Genomic DNA, 25,032 nt, shown 5'->3' on the forward strand with positions numbered 1-25,032 from the left:
ATTTTATGCCTTAAAAGCAGAGCATAAAACTACTTCCCTATGTGTTCTTAGCAACATTGAACTTCATAATAATTTTTAATCTTTATCAATTTGATAGATAAAAAGACTCTTAGTTTATAGTTCTTTATTAGTAATATAAAGTCATCTCTTCACAAGGCCATTTGTATTCTGTGTATTAAATTCATATTATTAATTTTTAAAATATTTAATATCTTTTGACTTAGAGTTTAGTTTGGTAACAAGTATTATAAGGTAAGAATCTTAGTTTGAATTTTTCAAAATAGTTAGGCAATGTCCCAGCACCATTCAGTGTATAGTCTCTCCCACTGACTTGACATGCCTGCATTGTATATATGAATTATTTAGATCATACCTACCATAAGAAAACTGAAGTGGCTATATTAATAAAAGATAGACTCTAAAAAAGACTACTAGAAATAAAATAACATTTTATAATGTCAGAAGGGTCACTATCAGGAAAATACAACAATTATAAACATGCACCTAACAACAAAGGCACAAAATACATTTAAAACTAACAGAATTGAAAAAAACATGATTTAACAGTAATCGTTGGCGAGTTCAATATCCCACTTTCAATAACGGACAGAGCAAGCAGACAAAGGATCGACAAGAAAACATTCGAACATAATAAACTAACTAGACCTAAGAAACATCTGTTGGAACACTCTACCCAACAATAGTAAGATGCACATTCTTTTAAGCACATAAGGACCATTCGCCAGAATAGACCATTGGTAAGTCTTAAAAATAAGTCTCAAATTTAAACCGAATCATACAAAGTACATACTCCAACCACAATGGAATGAAATTACAAATCAGTAACAAAGCTGGGAAACGTGGAAATTAAATAGCCTGATCATAAATAACCAATGAGTCAAAGAATAAATCTCAAGAGAAGTTAGAAAATTTTTTGGAATTAATGAAAACAAACACGTTCCATACCAAAACATGAGATGGGGCCAAAGCATGCATACAGGGAAATTTACAGCAGAAAATGTCTACGTTTAGAAAAAAAAATCAACCTTCCACTTTAGGAAACTAGAAAGATCAAACTAAACCCATAGCATGGAGAAGAAAATAAAGGTTAGAAATTGATTAATTAATAGAAAATAGAGAACATTAATGAAACCAAAAGTTCTTAAAAATGTTTTTAATTGATAAACCTCTAGACTGATCAATAAAATAAGACTCAGATTATTAAAATCAAAAATAAAAGGGGACACCATTCTTAATGACCTTACAGAAATAAAAAGGATCATAAGGGAATATTATGAGTAACTGGATGTCCATAAATGAGGTAATCTAGATGAAATGGGAAAATGCTGAGAAAAACTACTTAAACTGAATCAAGAAGAAATAAAAACCATAATAAAATAGACTGAATTACTAATTTAAAGGCATCTATGAAAAACATTTAACACCATATTTAACGATAAATGACTGAATATTTTCTCCTAAATCTCCTAAGAGAGGATGTCCACTCTTGTTATTTTTATTCATCATTGTTCTGGAGGTTCTGTCCAGAAAGGTAAAAGCAAGAAAAAGAAAAAAAAGGTGTCCAGATTGGGAAGCATCAAGTAAAACTATACTTGGAGATGACATGACCTTATATATAGAAAACCCTAAAGAATCCACTAAATTTATTTAGAATACCCCAACTTTATTCTTCTTTTTAAAAGTTCTCTTGGCTATTCTGAGTCCTTGCATTTCTATATGAATTTTAGGATTCAGCTGTCGATTTCTGCAAAGAAACCAGATGAGATTTTGATACAGATCACAATGAATCTGTAGATCTGGGGGGTCTTGCCATTTATTTAGGCCCTTTAAAAATTCTTTTAGCAATGTTTCATAGTTTTCAGTGCACAAGTTTTGCATTTGTACATGCCTTGTTAATGGTCAGCTGATTTTTGAAAAGGGTGCCAAGATAATTCATTAGGGGAAAACACATTCCTGGTAACTAAGTATGTAAATACAAAGGGATGAAGTTGCATCCTTTCCCTATACCACACGCAAAATGTAGACGAGAGCATAGCAGGACAGAGATAAAACGATAAAGCTCTTAGAAGAAAATATAGAAACAAATCTTTGTGATTTTAGGCTAGGCATAAACTTCTTAGACACAATACCAAAAATACAAGCAACAAAAGAAAAAAATGATTTCATCAAAATTAAAATCTTTAGTTCTTCAAATAATACTTTCAAGAAAGTGGAAAGACAACCCATAGAACTGAGGAAAATATTTGCAAACCATATATCTGATAAAAAAACTTGTATTAGAATACATAAAGCACTCTTACAACTCAACAATAGAGACAAAACCCAGTTGTAAAATGGGCAAAAGATTTGAACAGACATTTTTCCAAGAATATATACAAATGTTCAGTAAGCACATAAAAAGATGTTCACCATTGTTATCCATCAGATAAATGCAAATCAAAACCGAAGAGATATAACTTCACACTTTTTAGGATGGCTAGAATCAAAAAGACAGTAAAAAGTGTTATCAAACATGTGGAGAAACCAGAACTGTCATGCATTGCTGGAGGGAATGTACAGTTGTAGCCACTTAAGAACATGATTTTACAATTCCTCATGGTCTTGTCTTATGACTCAGCAGTTCTATCCTTAGGTATATATCCAAAGAAATGAAAACATATCCGTGCAAAAACTTGTATTCAGCTCCGCGGCTCCGGGCGTCTAGGCGGGAGCTCGGCTGCGCGCGTCCCCGCGGTGCATGCAGGGCGCCCTTCTGCCGCTCCCAGGCGCTTCCTGGGTCGGAGCGCAGCGTTGCCGAGATTTGGGGGCCGCTGAGACCGAGGGTCTGGCGACCGCAGGGAAGACCCGGTGAAGGGGCTCCGGCCCGGGAGGTGCTGGAACATGGGCACCGAGCTGCAGTTTGTTTGACAGTTGCCAGACTCTGTTTACACTTCTGGTTCTGCTCAGCCAACTGCCCAGAGTAACCTTCGCGTTTCCTCATTGCACAAGAAGTCCAACGGAGTCTGGGCATGCGGGAAAAGAGGTCTTTACATTAAAAGAAGAAGCAAACTTTTTCATACATAGACGCCTCCTATGTAATAGATTTGATTTGGAGTTCTTCACTCCCGGGGACCTAGAAAGAGAGTGCAAAGAACTGTGTAATTATGAAGAAGCCAGAGAGATATTTGTGGATGAAGATAAAACGATGACATTTTGGCAGGAATATTCAATTAAAGGACCAACCACAGAATCAGATGCCAACAGAGAGAAAATCGATGTTATGGGTCTTCTGACTGGATTAATTGCTGCTGGAGTATTTTTGGTTATTTTTGGATTACTTGGTTACTATCTTCCTATCACTAAGTGTAACAGACAAAGACATCCAGGTTCTTCAGCCACATACGTGGGGGGCAGGCATGCTTCCTCCATCATTTTCAGAAGACCTGAGGAGGCTGTCTTTTCTCCATCACCACCTTCACCAGAGGACACAGGATTACCGTCTTATGAACAGGCAGTGGCACTGACTAGGAAACACAGCGTTTCACCAGACCCACCATATCCTGGGCCAGCAAAAGGATTTAGGGTATTTAAAAAGTCTATGTTGCTTCCCATCTCGCTAAGCCCATTTTGCCATCTTGGTGGCATGGAAGATTCAGCTTACTTGAGTGGTTTGTGTTCCCTGAACCAGAAAGGACGCGTCAACTCAGCCCTCCATGACAAACGGGAGGGAGCAGAGGAGGAGTGAGCACGAGTACTACACTGCAGAAGTTCTGCCAGCATCTTGGGCCTGAACCTGATCATCATCAGCTTGTTAAGAAACGCTGACTCCATATCCTTTCAATTAAGCAGAGAAGACTTTTTTTGTTTATTTTAATGGTTCAAAAAAATCTGTGTCATGGATGTCAAAGATTGAACTGGTGAAATATCTGGATCCTGTGTACAAATAAGGGATGGAGATTTCTTGTGTTGAGTATTTTAAAAAGTAAGAGTTTCTAATGATTAGATTATCCCAAGTCATTATACTGGACCCATTCTTTACTAACATCACTTTTTGGGTTGGTAATACTTCACAGAATTTGACATTTCAGTGTAAATTGGTGGCCTTAATATGATCACTTGGTTTTAAATTTTAAATTATTGCATAGCATTCAGATTTTGTAGGTTTTACTTGTTAACTATTGTTATCAGTCATATTTTATTATGGAGAGTGGGGTCGGTAGTTTTTTTTAAAAAAAACACCTACTTGCTAGGGAGTTAGGTCGTCAGTGGGTGCAATATTGCAATGGCAAGACTTGAAAGGGTTGTTATTGTAGCAAATAAATAAGTAGGCCTGAAATCTAGGAGCGACTAGAACTTGATAAAGTTGTCCATGTTACTGACAAGTAGAAACACCCATTTTCATTGCTGAATTACCTATATATAACTATTATGTATCTTGAAATTTTGTTAAGACTTGATAAATAATAGTTTGAAAACATAATTTACTTTCCTGGTATTAAAATTATACTGACTACAGTTACCAGCAACCCACTGTACATCTTAATGTCTGGACAAAACACCCTAAGTCATTATTTTACCCTATACTGCTAATCCTATATATGACCAGTCTCACCTTAAGAATGTAGTAGAGTATAAGCTATAAACCTTCGGAGTGAGTGTGGGACCAAAGTTCTGTTAGTAGGTGTGCATATATCTGTGAATTTGTTTCCTCTTTGTAGGAGCTCAAGAAATAACATACCCCTGAGAAATAGAACATTGTGTTTTGTTTTTGCCAGTATTGCATTTTCCTATTATTTAAGACCACTTGTGAAATTGCATTTTGTTTTATACTTTTCATTAGGGTAAAACTAAAACCCACATGCATTTGATAAGCCTTTCCAAATTAAATGTTTAGAAAGTATAAATCATTACAGTATGTGACAGTGTATGTGTCTCTCTTAAGACAACATGATCTCGTCAGATAAAAGCAAGGCCTTAATCATCATAGACTGCCAGAGACTTTATTGTTTCAGAGTCCTGGCATCTCTTCAGTTGTTTGTCATAAAGCAATCATCTAGCAACATTTAGATATAAGGGAAAGTTGCCTTTTTAAAGCCACCTACATTACCTATAAAAATTTTACTCTTAGTCATACCTTGGCCTTACAGAGCACATTTTCTCATGTAACTTTGCACTTTGCACTTATTTTAATCTTCTTTAAAAGGTCAGAGGCAAACTCTATTCACTTTGTAACAGTCAGACTAAGGCATGGAAGGATAAACTTGCCCCAAATCTAGAATGTTGGTGAGAGCTAGGTTTAGAATGAGCAAGCACATTTTCCTAGGCCCATCTTGTACCTATAGATCTGTGTAACAGTTGACCCAAGAATCCACGTTAAAGTATCTTTAAGTTGTTTTGAGGAATCCCCAAGTGAGTCTGAAGCCCTCTTAAAGCTGCTAGAACATTCGTCTATGCTATTCTGCCTACCCTAGAGGCCTGGCCAGACACTGCGGCGGTTATCATCAGACCCTCACCAGATCAGAGGGATACGCCAAACATGCAGTCTCTCTGGAGCTTTGGAAAATCTGAGTGGTCTCAGGCTGGTCCACCTACCAGGATGAACCCCCAGCGCCGTCCCCTTCACAGTTTATCACTTTGAGACGTAGACTGCTCTATTTAGGCCGGACTTAAAATGTTCACACACACACACTACACTGACTCAAGCAAATTAAGAGAGAAGGTGCAGTGGTTCTCCACAAGAGTTCCCCTTCGTCTAAAATGAGAGCCCAGGTAGTCTCTACCTCCTGGGAAACCTCCTCTGCAACACCCCCAGTAAACGATGTCTCATCTCTGCTTATCCAAGGTCAGTAACAGGGACCCCCCTCCTGAGGAAGGTTATCTCTCGTTGCTAGAAAGTTCCTGGACACACTGTATCAAAGGATGCCTCCCAAACGTGGTTCCTTACGGTGGGCCTCATCAGGCTAAGGACACTTGTCTATTTCCTCCCCCTCTGAGTAGAACTAAATTGTCTTTTAGTGACATCTCTGTACAGTGCTGATGTTGTCTTTCACCTGGGCTGCCGCTGAGCCCACGCATCCTTTTCATGGTGGTCGGATAGTCAGTCATGATTTGCCTTTTTGAGGGAGAGGAGCGTAATGATTAGGCTGTCACTCTGTGTGATGTCATTATGTCATGAGTTTTTTTAATTCATATTAAAATGGGATCTCATTCCCACTCTGTGAGGTCACGCGGACCCCTCACTCTGCCTTACAGCACTTGTAACGTCCCTCCCAGAGGGACTTTGAAATGTGATGAGCTTCTCCTCACATTCCTATCAGCTATACATCCAGAGCCCCAAGGGGAAAGCCGACCCTTGAGCAGAACACCTTTCCACTGCCTGTGTCATCTACAGGCCCCTTAACGTCTTGGTTTTTTGAAGTCTTACTTGTAAAATCACAAAGGTTCTATGAATTACCATCTGAGGCAGGGCAACATTAAGAAGAACTTGTCTTTGCTTTGATTTTTCCCCCCTGGAGTGCCTTCCCTCTCCTCTCCATAGGTCCCAAGTCCCCTTGCCCTTCAGGCCCACTGCCAAGGAGCCTTCCCTGATTCCCTAGTCCACACAAATCTCTGCCTTTCCAACTGTGGGATCCTTAGGCTCAGTGCCAAACACTCTGGCTGTCTCTTAGGTTAATCTTGCCCTTCAAGCCAATCTCAGAATGTGGGCCTCTTGCCCTCCCGTGCCAGCCCACAGGTACATTCCACGGGAAATGGCTACTTGACTAAGGCGTGGATACGGAGGGCTAGATGGAAGGGCCAGTTAGGGTGCCCCTCTGCCTCCAACCTGCTCTCTTCCACAAGAGAGCCTGAAGCCTGCCCCTCAGGTCGCAAGATTCCGTACGTGACCTCACTGGGTATCGATGACCTCACTGTTGCTGTGGCAGCGTGATTACACAAACCCAGTATTCTTGGAGAAGCACTCCTACCAGTTTGAGACCAGATAGCAGTCTGGGCTGCCTGAGAATGTCTCACCAGATCTATATCCAGTGTAACTTATTCTCTGTGCCCTGGGAGGGCTGCGCTGCAGGTAGGCTGAGGCGGGACATCTGTACAAGAGTCATTGGTGGGCACACAGCCTCACCTGGCTGCCACCTGGCTTCTCCATTCAGGCTGGCCCTCAACACGTCACAACTTCCCCAGCTGTTATCTAATACCCGTGTTCCTGCTCACTGCTGAGGGCGAGTGAAGTGTCATCCCTGGGCAAGCGTTGAGAAATTTCCTAATCTTTATAAATGTAGCCTTCTCTTCACTTTTCGGCTACAAATGCTTCCTTCCAGACCCTTGGGGAAATGGCAAGTGAATGATCCTGACGTAGGAATGAGGCTGGCCTGTTCTAGGACCAGCAGAAGAGCCAGTGTGGTGATTGGCCTCTTAGCAAAAATCAAGAGCATTTTTGTGTAAACGGAGCAGTTTGAGGAAGAGCTGTTGAGGGACACTCATAACCTCACCTTCCAACCTGGGCCCCTTCACCATGCTGTCCACATGGGTGCCCTCAGACACATCCCAGACTGAGCCTCTGAGTAGGGGGAAAAAGGGTGTCATACTGATGGGAAGAGCAGAAGAGCCAAGGGGAGTGATAAAGGGAAACTGAGACCTAACGGCTGAGGAAAAGACGTCCCAGAGGTTGCGCTGATGAGGGCCTAGACTAGGTACCCACATTCTGGCCTGAGCCTCCTGGTCACTCTGCTTTGCGATTTGCCTTTTTCAAATCTACATGGAAGTATCGGAGGGCTAGAGCTCAGCGTGGTTGGAAAAGGCAACACAGATGGGGCTCAAAGGGAGAGGGGTTCTTAACTGATTCGTGTAAGATTATTTTTTCCAAATCTGGAAAGGTATTTCCACTAAAACTGCCTCAGAAGTGACAGACTTTAACAAATGTTTCCTCTGTTGTGGACGGGAGAGATGGAGGGGATCCTGATTGCATTGCAATCATTTTCAGGTTGAGTTTCCTCTGGGAATGGGGAACAGATTTCCTGCTCTCCTGCTGCCACAGGCTCCACGGAATTGCTCTTGCAGCCAACATCGCTTCTCCAGGGGATTCATAGAAGTGATGGGCCAAGTCTAGGTTTTAGATGCCAAGCAGATCAAATGGCTTCAGCCAGAAACTGAAAGAGACAAGACAGAGGGAAGGTTCTGGCAGGACATTGTGTACAGGAAGAGGAACTGATCAGTTCTGGTTTTCTTTGCAGCAGCAGCAGCGGCCTCCCCTTCGGCTTACTACCAGCTAATCAACGAAGGGCATGTTGAAGCCCACTTCCAGTGGAACGGACAGACCATCCCCCTCACTGGTGGCTACCAAGCCTATGTGACGGCACCCATGCCCACCCCAGCAAAGGTGGAAGAGAAGCCACTCCCCAGGCGGGCTCCCAAGAGGCGTCATAGTTCTCGACACTCCGATGAAAAATATGGTTGTCCCCCGCCCAAAATGAGGCGGCTGGAATCCAGTGCAAACCGGCTGACCACCCAGAAGCCTGCTCGCAGAGCCATGTCTAAAAGAAGGGCACGCCGTTAAGAGCCGACGTGCAGTGGTCTCACTTCACAACCCCAACACCACCTCCCACCCCATATTAACTCTAATTTTGTTAGAATAGTGACTTTGTTTAATAAATTTCCCATTATTGTAATGATTTACTGGCTGCAGTACTGTATTTATTAGTCACCTGCCATTAAGAAAAAGTGCCAGCTTTTCCTAGCACCAGTGTGCTGTGTTGTCTCAGTGCCCAGGGAGCTTCTGCCAGGCGCACCCACACGATGTGTGTCCTTGTGTCTTGCCCCAGTCCAGTCCTGGGGCCACCTGGCAGTGGGGACATGCCCTGCTGGGGGCAGAAGGATTCCGTGCGGCAGGCCCCGTGCCCAGCTCCCAGGATTGTCACCCTCTGTGCCAGGCTGAGCCCACATTCCCATCCTCACATGCTTCGGTGCCCGGCCCACCACTGCCTGGGTGAACGCAGCAGCCGGGAGTCAGAGCTTCCATGCGGCTCTGGGCTCCACCTGCAGCCAGGGCCCAGCGGAGGACTAGGGGAGCCAGGGAGGTGACAGGCAGGAGCAAGCAGCTGTTGCCAGGCTCTGATGCGACTCCAGTCTCTTTTCCCAAACGGTGACATCTCCTGTTTGGAAAGCACTCAGACGTCTGTTTTCTCTGGGGAAGCTTGTAAGGAAGGCTGTGCTCTTGGCCCCGTGGTGGTGAGCTTCAGTCGGTCCGCAGAAGGATGGTGGTCAGACCTGCGGGTGTGGAGAGAATCTCAGTGCCGGCGCCTCCCCTCCCCACTGCCCTCCCTGCATCTCCAGGATCAGCCCTCTTTCAAGCTCGTCCCAAAGACCTTCCCAGAAACCAAGTCTGTGCTGTGCACCCTCTGGGGTTTGCAGACCTTTTAACATGGATAATGTCTCCCCAGCTAGACTGTGAGCTCTCAGAGAGCAGGACCTGTGCTGGTCATTCATCTGCCCCACAGCAACCCAGCAAAGGGCTTTGCACACAAATGCAGCTGGCATTCGTGGGAAGGGTGTGTGTGTGTGCACGTGCTCTGCAAACCCGGGGCAAGCAAGGCCATGGCTGAGCCTAAGCAGAGTGGGACTGTGGAGTCCGGGCTGCAGGCCTGGATTTCTCCTCCAAACCTAAGCTTGGTGGCCTCTCGAGGAAGATACCCTGCACCCAGCCCACAGGCCAAATGCACACAGTCCTCACTCTCAGCTCAGGTCACCCTGGTGGCACGTCCCGGTCCTCAGAGTACCTGGGCCATGTGTCCCCCGTGCATCGCCCAGTGTGTAGACCAAAGCAGTGCTCGGAACAATCGTCTGCTGGCATTGAGGGCTTGCCCCCGGCTCTGGGCTTCCAGCTCTTGGGTGAGCAATTATGGGACGAGGTGGCTCTATGTGGTGGGAAGCCTTTTCCTATGGAATCGTGGGGTGTCGGAGCATCTCTACTCTGCCTTCATCAGTGGCGCAGTGAGCCTGAGTGTTCACCAGCCCGGTTCATTTGGCCTTCCAGGGGACCCCCACCCATCCTTCCTGAGCAGGCTCCACAGAGACAGCTCGGGGCTGCCTGAGTGGGATTGCACAAATGACTGACAGACTTTGGGGAAACAGAATTAAATGTATTGGGTAAGGCTGGGAGGATAAGAAGAACGGGAGCATTCACTGAATTTGCTTTGGAGAGTAAGAGGCGCCCTGTCTGTCAACCCTGGAAGGACTGGTAAATCCATGCCAGTTGTCAGCAGGCTCCCAAAGGGCATCCGCGAACTCAGTCCCCTCCACCAACTGGCCTCAGCTGTGAGAGCAATGGTGTGGGACTGGTGCTCATGCAGGTCACTGGTGTAGTGACACAGTCATGAAAGACACGACCGCAGACTCGTGGAGCGAGTCATGACCCTCTATTTACTGCCCTGAAGGGTACAGACTCCCCAACTGACTGGAGAACCCGTTATGTGGCATCAGCTCTGGGCCCAACCCGGAGCTGAGGGCAGCTCTCCACTCTTCCGGGTCCCAGTCACGTCCCGTCCCCTAAGGGTGGATGTGACTACATGACATGAGGCAGGCCAAGTGCTGGGTGTGGGGCTGGCAGAGCGGGGCTCGGATGGGTGGTCACTACGTCATCTCCCTCAGCCCCATGTGCTCAGGTACAGGAAGGGCCGTGGCCTGCACTGCAGGTGACTCGGCTCCTCCTGCTTGCTCGCCCCTGGGAATGAGCTCGCCTCCCAGTGAACAGCGAACGCCCGGTGATGCCCACACCCCCTCTGCTCTTCCCTATGCTTTGTTTCAACCTTCTTACTTCTGAAGGAGGGTGTAGCCTGGAGTTACTTCTGGGCTTGAGCTGTAGCCCCATGGAGCTGTGATTGTTGTTCCTAGTGCAGGACAGGGTTCTTGGGAAAATGTGTGGCTGTCCCTTCCCCAGGGGTGTACCGTTCATGGAGGAGCCACCTTCCCATATAGAAGCGGGTTGGTTCACAGAGAGACATGCTGCCCTACATTGCCAAGAAACATCACCCAAGTTCATGGGCTTGGCATCCCACAGTAAAGTCAGTCTTGTCCAGGGCAAAAGGCTGTTCCCCTCGGATTTTGATTTCTTAGGAATGCCCACCACAGTCACTCATTTGCTAAATGGACTTTGGTGTGTGAGGCAATACTTCACATCTACTTTGCTTAAAAGTCCTTGCTGGGTCAAACTTGGCTGAGTATGAACCAGCCGGAGGTGGTGTGGCCCGGCCCCTCGGCTGCCCTGAAGGCAGCCCGGCAGAGCATCTCCCCCAAGGATGCAGGCAGGAGCTCCATGAGTTGGCCCCTCCTGCCTCACTGCTAGAGGCCATGCCACACCCACAGATGGGGCCCATGAGGAGAAGTCTGGACAGGGCAGGGAGGGCCAGTGCCCAGCTCCCGTGCTTCAGTGCTCTAACACCACGCTGGGCGTGCCTCCTGTGGCTGGGGACTCTGCGGCGGGAGGACCAGGTCACCCTGGCCTCAGCCTCACCCAGGGTGCCATGGTGGTTTCCCAGGCCAGTCTCTGCCATCAGCCCTGAGACGGTGGGTCCAGACTGCCCCGGGTACATGCAGTGGACTGCGTGGCAGAGGGCAGTTCTCTCTCTCTCACCCTTCAGGGGAGCCCTGCGGGCACAGAGCCTGTTCCAAGACGCTGACTGGCCCAGCTCCTCTCTCTCAAACCTAACTCTCTCCTTCCCTTTCCCTATCTCCATGTCTCTCCCTCTCACTGTCTGTCTTGCTTTCTTCCTCCCTGCCTGGGGCTGTAGAACCGCATGCACGAGTCTCTCATGCTCTTCGACTCCATCTGTAACAACAAGTCCTTCATCCACACCTCCATCATTCTCTTCCTCAACAAGGAAGATCTCTTCGCTGAGGAGATCAAGAAGTCACCTTTGACCATCTGCTTTCCTGAATACGCAGGTGGATGTCACGGTGGCCGTGTGCAGGAGGAACCCCACCCCTATCAGGGACCTGCCCCTGGCAGGAACCAGAGCCCAGTGCCGGGCAGCAACCAGCTGATGACCGACGTCACTGCAGGCGTGGGGCTGGGATGTGCGGGAGGAGTGCTCGGGCGTGACCGGGTTTGGCCATTCTGCAGACACCACCCTGGGTGCAGTGGGAAACGGACTCTCCTGATCCACGTGTTGTGGACCAGGTGACTCAGGAGTGACATGGCAGGAATTAGAAGGCCTGACAGGACCGCAGGGTCCCCCTGCACCTATCCTTCTGCACACCTAGGAAAGCACTCCTGTCCTCCCCGCTTCTCACCAGTGGCCACCACTGATCCCTGCCCTGGAGAGCGTCTGGGCCACCCAGCACCGTGACATGAATTAGAAAGGCTGGACACATGGCCTGGGAGTGGGGCCGGGGCCACTTTTCAGCCCCTCCCCGCTTTCTCTGCTACCTGCTCTGGGGCACTGTGTGCATGTTTGGCCTGTGCGCAGCCAGATCCATCCAGCCCCGCTCCCACCCGCCGCCCTCCCCTCCCCTCCCCACTCCATCATCCTTCCCGTCTCTCCATCCCTGGTCTTTCCCCACATCAGACCACTCCTACTCTGCAAGCCTGCCTGCCTTCCTTCCACCTTCTCAGGGGCTCCTTCCCACCTCTGACTCTCAGGGGGTGTGGCACAGACCCACCACCACAGAGCTCTTTCTGAATGGGCAGGTGAGGTGTGGGGCTGTGTCTGGCAGCTGAGGGAGGGTGGCTGCGGCAGGGGGCTGGCTCTGAGCTGCCCCTGAAGGCTAAAGCAGTGCTGTTGGGATGCCACAGACCAGCCTTTCCCCTCTGGGACAGGGAAGTTTCTAGAGGCCCCTCGGTGGCAGGAGAGGAGGATGTGTCACAGGTTAGATCAACCAGGTTCCCACGCACTGTGACAGTCCCAGAGAGGGAAGAGCATGGGCTTGGGTCCCAGGGCTACACAGGTCCACAAACCCAGCCAGGTTTCAGGAGGATGGGTGCTGTCCCCTCCACTCTTCTCCACTACTGTCAGTCTAGGGCCCAGGACAGGGAGGGCCTTTCGGCTTATTGTGAGAACAATCTGTCTCCTTACCGATGCTCAGGCTGCCTGTGACTCTGAAAGGCTCCTACCAATTCCAGGGTGCATGGAGAGGGCGGAGGGTAGAGGCTCTCAGGTCCAACAGACGTTAGACAGTCTCCAGTGGACAGGTGGGCTGAAGCAGCCTCAGGCCGGACCACCTACAGCTTTGGGCAAGTTAATCCCCTGAGCCTCATTTTCCTCTGCAGAGCATGGCTGTGGGGACGAATGTGGAGAACAGAGCCTGGGGCCAGGTCCACACACCCATGGCTATTGCCCTCTTTAGTATCATTCAGAGAAGGGAAACCAAGGAAGGGGAAACTGGCCGTGGAGGAGATGGCTCCTGCAGGGCAGAATGAGGCCAGGAGGGGGCAAGGCAGGCCTGAAAGGTCCAGCCCTCAGTGGCTCCAGGCAGAACTCGGATGTGGTGCCCCCTCTTGGCAGTCACTGCTGACCTCGAGATGAAGCCCCCTGTCTTCAGGTCTTTAGTAAGTTGTGCTGACCAGGGGGACTCAGCAGCCACAAACTCCAGCAGACCCTCCCATGGGTAGGCACAACCCCAAAGACATCTATAGAACTCTACATCCAAAGGCACTATTTACAATAGCCAAGAAATGGAAGCAACCTAAGTGTCCATCAGTAGATCAGTAGATGAATGGATAAAGAAGATGTGTACATATACACAATGGAATATTACTCAGCCATAAGAAGAAAACAAATCCTACCATTTGCAACAACATGGATGGAGCTAGAGGGTATAAATAAGCCATGCGGAGAAAGACAAACACCAAATGATTTCATTCATGTGTGGAGTATAGGAACAAAGAAAGACTGAATGAACAAAACAGCAGTAGATTCACAGAACCTAAGAATCGACTAACGGTTACCAAAGGGAAAGGACTGGGGAGAATGGGAGGGAAGGGAGGAATAAGGGTGGGGAAAAAGAAAGGGGGTATTACGATTAGCATGTATAGTGTGTGGGGGGCACGGGGAGGGCTGCGCAACAGAGAGGAGACAATAATGATTCTATAGCATCTTACTAAGCTGATGGACGGTACTGTAATGAGGTCTGTAGGGGAGAATTGGTGAAGGGGGGACCCTAGTAAACATAATGTTCTTCATGTAATTGTAGATTAATGACAAAAAAAAGTAATAAAGTGAGAAAATAAAATTATCACAGAATGTGAACAAATGCTAACTAATTGGTAGCAAAATAGACCAAAGTTGTAAGGAAGGCAGCTCTGAGGAAAGTCAAGGAAAAACTTTCCGTCTGCTCCAGGGCCTTTGGCAAAGGCAGAAAAGGTCCGGAGCGCTTACCATCTCCCAAAACTTGCGTCATACTACGGGGACAAGCAAAGCTCAAGGAAATGTGATACATACTTGAGTACTGGGCGTGAGCCAGCATACATGACACTGTCCACTCTCTTGAGCCGAACCCAGCAAGGCCTACCCTGACCTACTTCTCTACCTCTTCAGCCTTACTCCCTTGGGCCACAGACCGAAGCTCTTAAGAACAAAATGGGGGAGGGGGAGGCATGGCAACCAGGCAACCATAGTACATATATATATATATATTTTTTTTTTGAGAGGGCATCTCTCATATTTATTGATCAAATGGTTGTTAACAACAATAAAGTTCTGTATAGGGGAGTCAATGCTCAATGCACAATCATTAATCCATCTCAAGCCTAATTCTCATCAGTCTCCAATCTTCTGAAGCATAACGAACAAGTTCTTACATGGAGAACAAGTTCTTACATAGTGAATAAGTTCTTACATGGTGAACAGTACAAGGGCAGTCATCACAGAAACTCTGGGTTTTGATCACGCATTATAAACTATAAACAATCAGGTCAAATATGAATATTCGTTTAATTTTTATACTTGATTTATATGTGGATCCCACATTTCTCCCTTTATTATTATTATTATTATTTTTATTGTTAATAAAATGCTGAAGTGGTAGGTAGATGCAAGATAAAGGTAGAAAACATAGTTTAGTGTTGTAAGAGAGCAATTGTAGATGATCAGGTGTGTGCCTGTAGACTATGTGTTAATCCGAGCTAGACAAGGGCAGTAAAACATCCACGGATGCAGAAGATTTCTCTCAAAACAGGGGTGGTGAGGTTCTAAGCTTCACCACTGTTGATCCCCAATTTCTCACCTGATGGCCCCCCTGCGACTGTGCCTGTCTTAGGTTGTTCCTCCCTTGAGGAATCTTACCCGTCTCTGGCTTACCAGTCATCTTCCGGGGCCATACAGGGAGATCATAGTACATATATTTTGGTTTTGTTTTTATTTAATGAAAAAAGGAACAAATTATGCAAAAGACGTTTGAAGAATATGATAAAAATGAAAACAAAACCTCTCCCTCAATACACACGCACAATCCAGAAACTGATTGCCAGTGAATGCTCCACTGTTAACAAATTTAAGAATAGTAATTCAGTAAATCATGAGACTAAATATAATAATAAAATATCAAATAAATGGAAAATGAAGCCAAGGAATCAAACGAAAATTTAAAACACAACTGTAGATCTAAAATCTGAATTAGAAGCAGCAAGTGACAAATAGATCAAAAACATGGGGGGCAAAGAGTTAAAGAAGACCACTATAAAGACATTCACGTATCCAGAGAAGAAAATACAGGTATGGAGGCTAGACATAAACAAGTTCAATATCTGAATAGTAATTGGAGTCTCAGAAGTAACAGGCAAAGCAAATGGAACAGGAGCTACGGATACATAATACAGAAAAATTTTCTTGCATGAAAGAAGAATGAATCTCAGATTAAAAGGGAGCATCATAGGTACTGGGAAAGACTGATAAAGAACCATCAATATCCAGACACACTCTGGGGTTAAGTCACTAATTTCAACTCTAATGATAAAATTTTTCAAACAACAAGTTAGGAAAAAAGTCACTCACAATGGAAACATAAAACATTGATCAGAAATCAGAAGTGTTAGTCTCCCCTTAACAAAGAATCAGTTTTTAATTAAAGGAATACTGTGGAAATAAATTATCTGGCCTCCCAAAAGACTTCTGTTAATTTAAGCATTTTTAAATAATTTCTTTCCAGTAAGAAAAGTCAAAGATACAGGAAACTACGCAGTTTCTCCTTAATCAACTTTTTAAAAGGTATCATTTAAGAGCAAAGTATGACTCTAATAACAAATGGCAAAATTCCATGTTGATTTTTCCTCACATTCTTTCTTTCGGCTTTATTGAGGTACAACTGACATACAGCACAGTATAAATTTAAAGTATGCAGCATAGTGACTTGATTTACATATATTGCTGGTTGATTACTATGATAAATTTAGTTAACATCCATCACCTCACATAGCTATCAGAAAGAGAGAGAAAGAGAAAGGAAAAAGGTTTTTTCCTTGTTACAAGAACTTTTAGTATCTACTCTGAACAACTTTCAAATATACCATACAGCAGTATTAACTACAGTCATCATTTGTACATTACACATCCTCAGTACTTACTTATAACTGGAAGTTTGTATCTTTTGACAACCTTCATCCAGTTCCCCTACTGTATCCCCCTGCCTCCAATCTTTTTCAGTAACTGTCATTTTAAACCCACCTAAAATGTTCAGCTTTGTTAAGAACTATGAAACATGTTTAGGTAATAATGATAAATCATAAAGCATGGCCAGCACAGGAAATTATAGTTCATAAGTTCTATGTGTCCAAATTCACTTCACTACAATACACAATGCCATAAAACAAATTCTGAGAAAATGGGTGACTCAAGATTATTAGATAGCCATTCTGACGTTTAAATACATAGACAACAAACATGTTCTCAAACATTCATGAATCCAAGGAATACAGAATGCAAACAAAAAACAAAAACACTTTATGATATAAGTAAAACAGAATTAGGAATAATCTTTGAATCCAACTAAGCTAAACTATGGGGTTGAGGGGAGATGGCTCTGATCTGAGTGGAAAGATAATACAAGCAACCAATTCAGGAGGGAGAAGGTAGAGCAGGGGAAGAAGTTTAAGAGAAACAATTACCTCATCTTTCAGAGTAAGGAGTCAATTCATCCCACCTAAATCTAAAACAACTATTCAATCTCTCAAGAATTTATTTAATCTCTCTGACCTTAGATCTTTTAGGACCTCTTAGAGTGAAGAACAATACCTAAGGCTCAGTAGTTCTAACTTGTACTCTGACTTTCATCCTGGAGAGAAGCATTGTTTCATTCTTTAAATGTTTAACTCAAATAAAATTAAAGTTAATATCTAACTGCTATGACTTAAAAATTAAATATTAAATATATTTCATATACTCAAACATGTAAGTTTTACCATTTCACTTTATTTTTTTCTAATAAATTCAAATAAATGTTTTAATTGCAAAGATATTCAGTATAAACCTATTCTTAAAAAAATCCACTCATTTTTCTTGTCATCCATAGTCTTCCATAAATATACACAGAATTATATGGAATGTTAATCCAATGTTAACACCTGCTTATTTCTGAGGAGTGTAGATCTGGGATAATATATCGCTTTATTCCTTCTACTTTTCTGCATTACTTGGATTTTAAACAAGCATATAGATGATAGATAGATGATAGATAGTTAGATTAGACAGACAGATGATAGATAGATAGATAGATAGATAGATAGATAGATAGATAGATAGATAGATAGATAGATAATGTATGAACATAATACAGTTTATTTTTTTAATCTGAAAAATAAATATTTGACCATTATAATCTTCTTTCCCAGAGCTTCCCCAGCCAGAGTCAGTCCAGAACCAGAACATTTTTTAGCCTGGCAAAAAAAACCTCAGTGTGGAAGTGCTGCCATATTAACAGGGACATGAAATCTCAAAAGAGGCTTTCTAGCTTTGAATTTTCTTTGGGCTCAGAAGCACTTAACTAAGTAGACTTGATCATTAACAGATGTATGGGATCTGCAAAACCCACCCTAACTCATACCTTCACAACAGGATGTCCCCCAGTAGATTCTTTTACTGCTCCTCGGCTACCTTCAGTTTCATAATGGGCTCGATGATCAGTTTTAGGTTGCACTTCTATTTTCAGTTCACATTGTCCAAAATGAGTTGGTAAATGCCAGTCTAGTGGAGGTAATGAAGATGTGCTATAAAAAAAACACACACATACAAAGATGCATTTCACTATGTTATTAATGCCAAGCAGTAATTAAAACCATTTCTATGCCAGCACCAACATTTCTTCCTGTGATCTCTGAAATGAAGTATTCCAAAATAAAACTTCACTTAGTAAGTTATAACACTGGATATGGTGGGTGCTTAAGAAATATAATTCTTCAATCTGAAGAATAAAAACGACTTTATCTACTTTTTGGTTTCCTCTATTTTTTTAAAAAGGACAAATTTTAACATTTCACAAAATTGTAACTGTTTATCAACAATGTGTACATAATTACAAAAATAATCAAAATAGTAATAATTCGATTTTTTTAAAGAAAATATGCACAACTTTGTGTATGTGTATCAGTATCTCTCCAAGGATCCCCATCCCCCAGGGTACCTCCCTCCCTGGTATGCAGCCACTGCAGTCAGTCTGTTGAACATGTTGCTTCCCCAACGTCCTTCCTATTACTCTTTCCCTGTCTATCTGAAATGCTGCTTATAGTCAGCAGCACATTGCAATTTGAGATAAAAATTTAATTTCCTTACATACTTGGCTGAGAAAAATCTAAGGCCTATCACTGTAGCACCTCCAAATGTCAACTTCAGAGACAAATGTCAATTGATCAATGATACTTTAAACAGCTTAATGAGCTACAGGATGATTTAGATACATTAACATTGAAAATATGGAATTAGAAGAGAAACAATCTATATGTCTGTAAGTCAAATATTAATGGATCCAAAGCTAGAATGATTTGTATTTTTAAAGAAATACCTTCTTAGTGATTGGTGAAATAGGACTTTTAAATAAAGTCTCGTCTAACACTGAAATGCTATCATGTCTGCCACTATGAATTTCTAAATTACTTCACTGCTTCCTTGAATGTCCTCAGCCTAGTTTTACTAGCTACTATGAAGTTTAAAGGTATTAATTCTTATCAGTATGAAACACCAACTCACTGTCAACTCTCAGCTAGTTTCTGCACTTACTCTGCAGACTTAAATAACCTCCTAAAAAAACTACGATAATTTTCAGAAGCAGAGTGATGGGCACAAAGGTGTCTTCAAATACTGTAATTCCACATTATATTTTTCTAAAGATCTGGATCCAGAAATAAACATTCATACCAATGAAAAAGCATTAAAAAAATAAAATAAAATAAACAGATCCAATTCCATGTGGGGATATAATACATGATAAAAGATATCTTTTCCAAACCATTATAAACTAGATTAAAGCTTTTAGAAAATAAAGTTCTTACACTTTTCTTTACTCCAGTCCTTAGCTGGACCCAAGGATGTATTATATAAACTACACTGCATTCTATAAATGTGATATAAATATAATTGTATTATATAAATACAAATATTAGACATATTTTGTTATATATATAGATATATATATAAATGATATATAAAAAACTTTATTAGAAACATGTGAAAGCTGGATTTTTATTTTTAATTATTTTGGAGTAGGGTAAGGCTTTCAAATATGACACAAAATCCAAAAGCCATAAAGAAAAAAACAAATTTGAATATATAAAATTTAAACATTCCTCTATAACTAAAAAAATCACAAACTTACAGTCAAAAGACAAAAAAATTATGAAACACTTGCCACAAATATGAAAAAGCTAATTAATTTGCATATTCAGCCCTTGAAAATATAAAAAACCTATTCCCAATTAGTTTAAAGCTTTCATAGAGAAGAAGATTCCTTCTAGAATTCTGAAATGTAACTTGTTATTATCTACAATTTGTTATCTATATACTTTTAAAATGATAACTCTAACCTATCTATGAACACTTCTAAGACTCAAAGCAAATAAATGTGGACTTTAATGCTACTGCCTGGAAGAAACAGAGTGAAAAAGAGGAAGAGGAAAAATGGTAAAACCATTCCATACAGATAATGTCTGCCACCAGTAACCCACAAGCATGAAAAATGACTGGTAGCCATTCCCACCAACTCACCGAAAGAGAGGGGTGTGGCCAGGTTTTGGTTTGCTCCAGGTAAAAGGTGAAGGAACTGAAAGATATTGGTCACCGGATGAATCTTTCTTTAACGGATACTGAGATCCAAGGCCATCATCTATCGAAGTCTCTTGGGATGGTGATAAACTCCCTTGGTCATGTGAACAGAGTTCTAGTTCTCCTGGTAGTACAGTAGCTTGATCTTTGGAAGTCTTCCTTGATTTCAGAGGGATATCAGTCTCTACACTGAAATGGAAAAAGTGCAGGACCAAGGCCTGATCCACCCTGGAGAGAAGCATTGAGCCAGGTAACTTCTGTTACACTTCCCCTGGGGGAGTGACCCGGAGAAGGAACAGGTGAGTGATGGGGTGAAAGGGACTCAGCATAACAAACATCAGCAGTAGAGTGCTGCCATTTCCCACAGGGGAAAGTAGGCCTTGATGAGGGTCCTGAGGCTGGCCTGGAGAAGTCAGAGGGGATCCGAGAGTAAATCGGACAGCAGCTTCATTCAACTCTGAATCCACATCATCATAAATATGTGAAAGAGATTCACAAGAAGATGCATCTGAGAACCAGCTCCTAGAAGAGATGCTGCTGGCAGGACTAGGGCTAAGGGAAGACTCCCGGTAGGATGGCTCAAGAGGAAGATAGAGATGATCTCTAGAAGGCCTTTCCAAAAATTCCCTTGCTGGGTCATTTTGTGTACATCATCTTCATGAGCATCTATTTCTTGATGACAGGAGAGATGGATGTAATTTGAATACTTGGGCACTCAAAGGGTTTGGGACCACCTAATGGGCTGTATTTAGATTCAGGAATCTCACAACTTCCTTCATAGTTTTTGTGACCTTGGAACTGAAACAATGGTGACAAAACAGAAGAGTGAGATGGTAGTCCATGACGGGGTAAGCAAAGTGGTGAATTTAAAGTCGACGGAGGTGGATCTACATTAAAGATGTAAAAGGATGCACAATCATCTGGCTCAAGATCTATGGGGGAAAGAAAAAATAAATAAAAAACAAAAGAAAATTTAGATGTACAAATTAGATGAGGAAGTAAGTAATAATAATCTTGAAAGAAGAGGGACATAAAATGTATATTATTAACTCTACTAAAAAGTTATGTGTGTGTTTTTTTATATTCAAATCACTTCTTTACCAGCACCAACAATGTGTATTTTTTAAAAATGCACCTGGTTATTTCTGCAGATACACATTATTTTTACATATTTATACAATCGACCCTTAAATAATGTGAGGGTTAAGGGCACCAACACCTGGGCAGTCGAAAACCTCCACATAACTTATGACGCTCCTAAACTTAACTACTACTTGCTTATAGCCTACTGTTAAGCAGAAAACTTACCAATCACATAAAGTCAATTAACACATACTTTGTATGTCATATGTATAATACACTGAATTCTTACAATAAAGGCAATTAGAGAAAAGAAAATGTTTTTTCAAATTGTTGCAAATCTCCAAAAAGTTTTCCAATATATTTACTGAAAAAGACATATATAAGTGGACCCATGCAGTTCGAACCCATGTTTTTCAAGGGTCAACTATATACGTAGCTGTACATGTATTTTTTTCCCCTTATTTCCACATTTTCCAAAATGAGAATCAGAAAACATTCTCTGAAAACAAAAATGCTTTCATATAAAAAATCATCATATCGACAACTCTAAAAGATATTCATACAATTATAGATTTATATAATCATCTGCTGGTTTGAATGGAGTAAAGGATAAAACAATCTTTGAAAGGTTTTTAACAAAGTTTATTAATGAAAAGGATTACTGACTCAAACTCAGAAGACCTAGATTCTGCCACTGAATATGAGATTTTAGTCACATTTAAGTTCTCCAAGTCTTCAGCTTCTTTGCAGGAAAATTCATAACTTTTTGTTAAGGATATTTTTATGATTATCAGTAACAGCTTTTTCCTCCATAGCCACACCATCAAGAATTCATATCTTGGGTCTCAGCATCCCTGGTTACAAACGTCACATAATTCCATTTGGATCCTTTACCTCAACTAGAAAATAACTCATCAAGGCTCTTAACATATGATTATCCTGCCAAACTACCTACACAGAGTGTTGGCAGCATTTTGGGTATTTTGCAGCTTCACTTTTAGAAAAGAGTAATTATTATTCATTTTCAGAAGCAGAAGCAGTAAGTCCTACTACAAGATGAAAGTTGAATACATTCACTTTTTCCAAAGAGATTATCCTTGGGAAACCAAAGACAAAAATGTTCAGAGATACAACAGAGAGAAGCACAAATCTTTAGCCTCTTCTCAAAAGTACTCCAGGAGATCACATTATTCCATTACATTAGTACCACTGGAGCATAACACACATCTTCAGATTCCTGGTGTTGCCGTCATTAGCCAGAATCCTGTAATTTCACTATCTCCACAAGTCCTAACTTTGGAACATTTAAGATGCTCTGTGATTAGTGAACATGTTTAGTAAAGAGCTTCTACACGTATTAAAACAATAAAACAAAACCCCCTGGGCTTTAAACCCTGGTTCTGCCGTCCCACAGCTGTGCAAACTTGGACAAGCTGCTTAACCTGCTTGAACTTCAGTTCTCTGAGGCAGGTTTTTTTTCTATAAAATTGGTAGGAGGTGAGTAGAATATCACCAGAAACACACAGGACCATTTTAAGACAAACAACCCAATAGAACTGTCATTTGTAAGAATTCAGAACCTATCAATTAACTAATCTTTGCTTTTTAAAAATTTAAGATGGGTATGTTGTATTATACTTTATTTTTTAAACTCTGACATACTTTCTAATAAACTGAAACACCTTTTTGAAAACACTACTCACTCCACTCTCTCATTTCAGTTACTGAATCAAGAGAAGTAAGACACCAGAGCTTCAAAGAAGGAAACCCATACCTGACGACAAGAAAATGCAGGAGGAAAGGCTATTAAAAATAAGCCACAAAGAGAAGAGGTTTAGGCAGTGTAGCACAGAGAAGGCAAATCGTGAAGCCGTGGCTTCTTACTACACTGATGGACATCGCTTGCACTGGAGTATGGGTGGAGACTTGATAATATGGGTAAATGTAGTAACCATTGTTTTTTTCATGTGAATTCTTCACAAGAGTTTATATCAATAATACCTTAATACAAAATTTTTAAAAAAAGAGGTTCAGGAGAAAACAGGGAGTGACTGCTAATGGGTAATGGGTTTCTTTCTGGGGTGATGAAAATGTTCTAAAATGTGGTAATCATTGCACTATTTTGTGAACATGCTAAAAATCAAAAACAGTGAATTATACATTTAAATGGATGAACTGTATGGTATGTGAATTATATTTCAACAAAGCTATTACAAAATATATAGAGAGAACATAATATTATGTAATTTATCACAATTAAACATGTTTTTTCAAAGCTAAGACAGGATTTCTGATTAAGAAAATCATTAAAGAAAATTATAAACAAATGCTATCAATTAACACTTTATGTTTTCGTAAGTCTTATTCTACATGAGTATATATTATATAATTGTGACAATTTTATGGTTTCTTCTAATCATTTATTGAAGTACAAGATACACACAGAAAAGTACATGTATCAGAACTACACCCTGATAAATCTTCACATACTCTACAATAATACACTAAAAAAAAAAAAAAAAGACGACAATGACCATAAATGTACCAGAAACTCCACTTTGGCTCCCTTCCACATCTTTACCTCTCTACCAAGAACAACCACTGCACTGACTTTTAAGAGTCTAGATTTGCTTTGCCCATATAACATAAAACTGAGTTGCTCAGTATTTTTTATATTTTATTGAGCTTTACAAAAGTTTCTAAATAATTTTCAAGGCATCTAAAAATCAAGTCAACCATCATAGTCATTTTCTACTTTTCACTTTTACAAATAATGTAGCATTGAACATCTCTATGCATATAGCTTTTTGTCTTCTTTTGAACTAGTCTCCAAGGATAAATTCCTAAAGGTGGGGTTACTAGATCACACAGCACACACATTTTTAGCACTCCTACTATGTAGAAACATTCATTTCAAAAGACCTAATTTAATCTGCAACACTGGAGAGACATGAGTATCAATTTTGCTTCAGTTTCTCCAACCAGGACATTTTTTAATTAGTGTACTTTAGGAGTAAAATGGTTATGTATGAAATACTGTGTTTCTAGACTGGAAAAAACAGAAAACCCAACTCAAGGTAGCTGAAAAGGGGTTGGGTATATTACCTAACACAAGAGTCCAAACGTAAGACAGTTCCAGAACTGCTTATTTCATCAGTTCAGCAAGGTCACTAAGAAATCAGATTCTTTCCACATCCCCATTTGCCATTTTTGGGGTGCCAACTTTGTGCCTTTCATTTTTCAAACATGTATGTGTATTTTCTCCTAAATCAGAAGCAAGGTGATCATTTGTTCAACAAATTTTGAGAAGCTGCTATGGAGCTATCTAACAGTCTAGACAACTGAAAACACCAGAGCGAACAAAACAAAGTCCCACCATCACACAGCTTCTATTCTAGTAAAATATGTCAGGTGACAATATCTGCTATAAGGAAAAATAAAATAGGGTAAGAATAGAGTAAGAAGAAGAGAGATACTTAACTTGGGGAAGTTAGGAAAGGGGACTTTTTCTAGTATTTGAGGAGATATCAAAAGGATATGAGGAACTGAGCTATTCAGAAATCTCAGAGGGAGAATACTACAAAGAGAGGAAATAGTGAGTGCAAGTCTTCAAGTCTGAGAATTTCTGGAGTACACAAGAAAAAGCAAGCCCAGTGGGAATAGAACTGGGTAAGAGATTAGAATAATAAAGGTTGGAGGGCACTGGCTAGCCAAG

General features: G+C 42.0%; 2 protein-coding genes and 1 pseudogene across 2 annotated transcripts in view; 2 read left to right on the forward strand and 1 right to left on the reverse strand.

Annotated features, from left to right (window-relative positions):
- The window catches only part of CHD9 (chromodomain helicase DNA binding protein 9), a 236,065-nt gene extending 227,493 nt beyond the window's left edge, over positions 1-8,572 (forward strand). The window contains exon 39 of the mRNA XM_073225725.1: positions 8,229-8,572. Within this exon, the coding sequence (XP_073081826.1) occupies positions 8,229-8,267 (39 nt within the window). The 3' untranslated portion in view covers positions 8,268-8,572. The remainder of the gene's footprint in view (positions 1-8,228) is intronic.
- On the forward strand, positions 1,317-8,211 carry LOC140847115 (transmembrane gamma-carboxyglutamic acid protein 4 pseudogene; annotated as a pseudogene).
- Positions 8,573-8,767: 195 nt separating the features above from the next.
- LOC140847019 (nuclear factor of activated T-cells, cytoplasmic 3-like) lies at positions 8,768-21,160 on the reverse strand. The gene is made up of 3 exons (XM_073225731.1): positions 20,178-21,160; positions 18,025-18,187; positions 8,768-9,261 (listed from the first exon to the last, which is right to left on the reverse strand). Exons 1-3 carry the CDS (start codon positions 20,474-20,476, stop codon positions 9,256-9,258), a joined length of 468 nt encoding a protein of 155 aa, XP_073081832.1. The 5' UTR covers positions 20,477-21,160; the 3' UTR covers positions 8,768-9,255.
- Between the last annotated feature and the right edge of the window lie 3,872 nt (positions 21,161-25,032).

The sequence above is a fragment of the Manis javanica genome, chromosome 17 (genome assembly GCF_040802235.1).
Source record: "Manis javanica isolate MJ-LG chromosome 17, MJ_LKY, whole genome shotgun sequence".
NCBI classification, from domain to species: Eukaryota; Metazoa; Chordata; class Mammalia; order Pholidota; family Manidae; genus Manis; species Manis javanica.

Excerpts from the sequence above, each read along its gene's own strand:
- LOC140847019 (XM_073225731.1), bottom strand. The coding sequence starts at position 20,476 with ATGCTTCTCTCCAGGGTGGATCAGGCCTTGGTCCTGCACTTTTTCCAT. Across the intron at positions 18,188-20,177 it reads GGCCACACCCCTCTCTTTCG|CACATCTTCATTACCTCCAC; the intron begins GTGAGTTGGTGG and ends TTTTTTTTATAG.